Raw genomic sequence first — 5,827 nt, forward strand, 5'->3', positions numbered from 1 at the left:
CCCTCCTCAGCGGCTTTGCACTCCTTTCCTTTTTTCTCCCAGTCTTTCTTGTCTTCTGCTTTGTCTCCTGCATCTACTGAAGGTGCGGCTGCTGTTTTCTCGTCATTTTTGGGTGTTTTCGCGGCTTTTGCGTTTAGTTCACCGATGCGCCTGGCTATACCTTCTGTGAGTTCGCTTGTGTTCCTCTCTTTATTGAGGTTTACCTCGGTTTTACTATTTCTTTTGGTTATTCCTATTTTCACTTGTTCGATTTCCTTTCATAAATTTTTGTTGTATTCAGCCCCACTTTTGCCATATTTTTCGTTTACTTTATCTTTTAGGGCAGATGTTGGGTCGGTTGTGTCAGCTTCGTTGTCAGTTATACCTAAAAGAGTCCGAATCACCTGTCGGCTGAACGCTGCCTGCGACGAAACACCTGATTATGTACTGAGTGCTGCATCGCAAGCATCTCCACCCAGTTCAACCTGCAATGCTGCTACATCAGCTTGCGTTTGTTCCTCTACGCCTTGTGTTATATTTACTTTTGCACTTACAACTACTTCGAGGTTGTTGCCATTGCTGCTGAATTTTGATGGTGGCTTGGTTTTGTCCTGTGCATCCGCTATCCACGTTTTGAATTTTAGTGTCGCTCCTCCCGTGTTAGCTGTTACGCCGTTGCAGTTGTGCAGTACATGGATGTGTATATATACTCTTTTATTTCTGGAAGCAAGCTCTCTTCTGTCTCTGTTTTGTCGAAGGTTTAGTCTTCAGCTTTCAGTTCTTCTTTGCAGCTTTCGGCATTTTGCACTATAATGGGGTTATTTAGAACGCTGGTGTGCCGGATGTAATCTTTGTTGGTGCTCGGTGTCAGCACCAATTCGGATTTTATGGCTGCCCTCCTGCTCATTGCTAAAAGTTTGGCTGAAGCATTGGATAGCTTCGGGATGTTGTGGGCAAGTGCCTCGGCGCCGTTGGCTACTTGCTTGTAGCAATCCTCTATGACTTTGCCGGCTGCCGCTTCTAGTGCCGGTAGGGCTTGGTCCGACGTGTTGTGGTCGCCCGCGAGCGCTGCCGCAACAAGTGGCAACAAATCTTTCAGCATCGATTCTGCTTTTTGGGTGTTTGTTTTGTGCTTTTCAGCGTAGTGGCTGATCGCAGCATTGGGCCTCTTGGCGCAGCTACATGCGGGCGTGCATTGTTGGTACGCTTCGTCAGTTACAGTCATGCCGACTACTAGGGCCGCAGCTGCTGTGTATGTTAGAGTTAAGATGCGCCTGGACACCATGCTTCCCTTTCTTCAATGAGGTCTTTCTGTTAGGGTATACGGTTATGGCGAAACGAGTAAATCAGGACAGGCTAGTTGCGTTACAGGTCATGTTATTGACGTACACGACTTCACACAGCCTCTGAAGTTTTAGCATTTACAGTTACAGTGTGATTTTCTCTGTCGTGACCTGCTTTTCACGACTTAGCCACTTCCGCAGCTGTTTATGAAATAAGTGACGACGGTCAAAGTCAGACGCGTAAAAACTCTGCCTTTTCTTTACGTGGTCACTGCTACGTCGCTGCAAAAATTCATTAGCAGTTCATTCAACCCCTGTGAAAGCTTCATCAACTGGTATTCATGGGTATTTGCAGTTATATTAAAACCACATTTAGGACTATCTCTGGTGTTTATCTATCCATTTATAAAAGAAATCAGGCGCATCATCTTCTCACAATCCTGTAAAATTATTAATATTTTCTGTTGTGCCACTTTGTTCAGCTGCGTATCCAGTTTTTGAACGCTCATTTTTCCTTACTTCTTTTCCATATATTGCACCTATCACTGCGAATAACGTAGACAATCCATTAGAATATACACTGCATTTTTCCTCTCCTTCATTGCCTTTTCTTGTCCTCAAGGATGATGATACGCATCATCATACTTCCGTTCGAAGCTCTGCATATTCTATCTCCTTCTCTACCTGTTTTTCTTCCTTATCTTAGATAATAATATTCCTCGTGCTCTACCACTCCCTCTGACTCGTTCATCTTCCACTATTACACCTTTGAAATTGTTTAAAGTGCTTCCATTTTGGTTATACACTCAGTATGTGTCACCATTGTTACTGATCTCATTATAATATTTGTATGTGCACACAAAAGACACACTACTATAACAGTTACTATTACCATTACAACTGTAATTTCCTCCAGTATTCATAAAGCGGACGAAGAAGGAAAAAATATTATACCATATTACTTCACAACCACAGGCCATTATCATAACTAATATTGAAATAGTCAGAGAGTTTAAAAAGTTTCACAAAAGTGTTAAAATATAACAAGTTTAGTAATTTTAGCATATTTCATAAAGTTTTGTAAAATGGTACAAGAATCCTTAAATTCCTTAAAGTGCTACCAAACTCACAAAAGCGGCAGTCATCATAGTAAATTTCTTATTTAAAGGGAAACTGGAATCACGGCATTTAAAGCCTTTATCACCTCCACTTTTGTCCACACCAATCCATCCACATTTAGGGGGTTGTCCTTCTGGAATTCCATCATTATCTCTCTCACACTCTAGTTGGTTGTCATAGCCAGAGCACTTTTTACCTATTTTCTCTCCTGTTTCTTCTGCTGTGTTTTCTGTTCCTGCTTTAGTTTTGCACTCCCCTTTGTCTTCGCTTTCCCCTCCTTCCCATTTGCAATTGGCATTTGTGCATGCAATTGTGTTGTTCTTGTCCTTGCCGCGGACGCTTTCTGCTGTCAGCTGCCGCTGAAGTCCCGTCTGGGGAAGGTTGGCTACCGCCAGGAATTGTATCGCAAAACGCAGAGCTGAGTTCACAAAAGCAAAGAAAAAACAAATCGAGGGGACGGCGAGGGTGAAAAATGTGAAGACGAAGTTGGCTTCTGTCTGAAGAAGGGTTAGTGTCCGAAAAAAAAAAAGACCCCCTGTATCACTTTTAAAAAATTGAAAAAATAAATACCTTAACCCTAGTCCTTTTTAGCCTGCTTTTGTTCCCTTCCTTTTTAATTCCATTTTGAATAGAACTTTGAGGATCCATTACAAAAATCCCTAAAATCTTTAATTTTTTTAAAATTTTAAAGAAAAAAATAAAAATAAAGAAATTTAATAAATTAATAAAAATCTAAAATTTCTGAAAACTTTTAAAAAACTCTAAATCCCTTAAAAAACCTAACCTTAAAAGTTTAACAAAAAGTAGAAAAAGAAGGGACATTTTTAGACATTAAAAAAAATCGGACGCAAACGTAGCCGCAACAAATATAAAATTTCCGTGAAACTTACAGGTGTTAAAATATATCCGAGTAGCAAAAATTCTTTTTAAAAAAGAGGGGGAAAATTTTGCTTTAAAACAGCAAGGCCACAAATTCAGCAGAAATCATGAGGGCGAACTGTTTGTCTAGGAGGAAGCTGGAATCCTGACACTTGCCTTCAATCCAACCACAAACTTTTGCCTTGCCTGTAGGAGGAGTACCTTTCACAGCTTCACAGTCTGTCTGGTTATGAAAGCTGCTGCACACAGGTTTGCCAGTATTATCCCCGTCTTTATTATCTTCTGTTTTGTCTTCATCTGTTTCTTTTGTGCTTTTGCTTGATTAAAAGAGCCTCTGCTTTCTTCTCTATCAGCTTCTGTTGTTTGTTGTCGCTGCCTCCAAAAGAAATATGCTGCTGCTTCTTCGTATTCTGTACCCTCCGCTATGGACTGCATGGTTAGCCCTTTGGGATTTTCTGCTATTGGCAGCGTGTACTGTGTCTCAGTCACGGATTTCTGGTAAACGTTTTTTTAAGATGTGTCGTCTGCGCCGAAAATTCCCTTGACTAGTTTTTCGGTCTCGCCACTAGAACTAGTCGGGTTAGATTTTCTGCCTTGTATAGCGTAGATTGCCTTTATCAGTTTTTGGTCGGCTACGAGGCACGCTATGGTCTCCTGCTGCGGTAGTGTGTGTGCAGTTGGCTTGATGAGCACCGCATTGCAAATCTTGCTGCGCAGATGCTTCGTCGTTAAAGGTTTGTCTGTTGGTGCTGTGTCCTGCAGGTTTTGGCAGCCTGTGCTGCTGTCTTCGCCTTTGTATATCGATGTTGCCGGTTGCGGCGGGGGTGCACCTTGTACTGTAAGCTGTGCTGTTAGGCCAACTGACGTCGGTGCCGCTAACGTGTTTCCGTCAACACAGCCGCCATCTGGTGTCCCTGTCGCTGGTGCTGTTCCCATGTTTCCGGTGGCGATTGCTTTTACTTGTATCTTCTGTAGATTGAGCAGGGTATCGGCGGTTAGTTTGATCTGGCCTAACTTGTCTGGGTCGACATCACTTAACTTGATTCCTGTTGTATGGCCAAAAATATCACATGTGGTCAGGTCCCCCTGAGTTAAGGTGGCTGTCGACGTGCATATCTTTGCCGAGGTTATCTTTACCGTGGCTGAGGTGTAGGCTCCGTCCGTTAGTTTGCTGTCCGCTTGGGCATGTTTTGTCAGAGCGCCGTACAACGATCCTGCGCGCAGCAGAAGCGCATTCACCGCTTCATTTATTGTTTTTTCGTGGCCTTCCAGTTCCTTTGCTGCGTCGTCGGCTCGGCTGGTTGCGAGTAAGGATAGCAGTTGATGACCGATGACATGGTTTTTGTCTTCCGCTTCCAGAGCTGCCAGCTGGTACGCTCTTGCGCTTGTTCTAAGCTTGGCGACGGTGGTTACAAGCGGTTGCAACTTTTCTTTAAGTTTAGTTGCTAATGCGGCTGCGTACTAAGCTTCGCCGCAGATTGTTGATACTTTCTGTCCAGCGGTGTCTAGTTGGGGCGCCGCGCCTTGAACGAGAGCCACTACTGCAAACAAAGCTGTTGTGTTTAGCACCGTTCGCCGTGGGTGCCGTGAAATTGACTTCTCCGTCCTTTGCTCCATTTCTCCGGTTATCCCTTTTCTGTTCTTCCGTCTTCCTTTACAGATCCTTATGTTGAAGAAGTGGAGTACCCACGTTAGAACTTTGATCTCAACTCATTTTATTCTTTCCCTCCGTAGACAGAGGGACTACGTTTTATGACAGGGATACCTGCTATTATCAGCTTTACTTTTTAGGCCCCCAAAAAGTCGAAAATGGCTGATTCGGTCCTGTACAGTGACAGTGTGGTTAGGGATAATGTGGCTACGTCATCGCTATCTCGGTTTTTTACCACTATATAGTGGCTCCTCAAGTTGAATTCTCCATTTTTGCTATATGTGTCGTTGGATCGCCTGCGTCGCCAGGATACATTTCTTCTACCTGGTAGAAGTTATTCACCTTCACCGCAATGGCTATACTCTCTGAATACTATCAATCATCTCCACATCGTCCAGTTATCTATCGACAGCTGGATTCAAATTAGGTTAAACAGCGCAGGAGAAGCCATATGTACAGTACAATATATATTTTTTTTGTAAAAATGGGAATCGCCATAGCCTTCCCTTCTTTTCCTTAAGCATTATTTTCCTCTGTGGATCTCTTCCGCGTCTCCTACTGTTTCACTCTGTATTTTCGTTTTTCTTTCTCATTTTCTATCACTGCTTGTATGGATGAAATAGCGAGCCTATTTGCTTTGTGTGGTGGAAGCTGCTTATACTTCATAGTACACACTATTCTCGTGTAAGATTACTCCTTTCATCATGCTTGTGTTTGAAACTGAACACATTCTTTCCTTTTTTTTCTCTCTCTCTGTTTATGCACATATTTAATAACACTTCTCTTCTTCTCTTACTCTTCTACACTTATTCACTTCCAAGGAACTCTTTCCACTGTTTTAACTAGGCCGACGTTTTGGCTGTAGGTTGGTTTTCAGCACTTTATTATAATATTAGTATATTCACACTCACAACAC

General features: G+C 42.7%; 2 pseudogenes across 2 annotated transcripts; both read right to left on the reverse strand.

The window, feature by feature from the left end:
• Positions 1–29: 29 nt before the first annotated feature.
• Positions 30–1,219, reverse strand: TEOVI_000078100:pseudogene (annotated as a pseudogene). The gene is given in 2 exon segments: positions 30–659; positions 662–1,219. Coding segments are annotated over 2 exon segments (1,188 nt in total).
• Positions 1,220–3,548: 2,329 nt separating this feature from the next.
• On the reverse strand, positions 3,549–4,838 carry TEOVI_000078200:pseudogene (annotated as a pseudogene). Its single transcript has one exon. A coding segment is annotated over exon 1 (1,290 nt).
• Between the last annotated feature and the right edge of the window lie 989 nt (positions 4,839–5,827).

This window comes from Trypanosoma equiperdum (assembly GCF_001457755.1).
Source record: "Trypanosoma equiperdum strain OVI genome assembly, contig: ctg_238, whole genome shotgun sequence".
Lineage (NCBI taxonomy): Eukaryota > Euglenozoa > Kinetoplastea > Trypanosomatida > Trypanosomatidae > Trypanosoma > Trypanosoma equiperdum.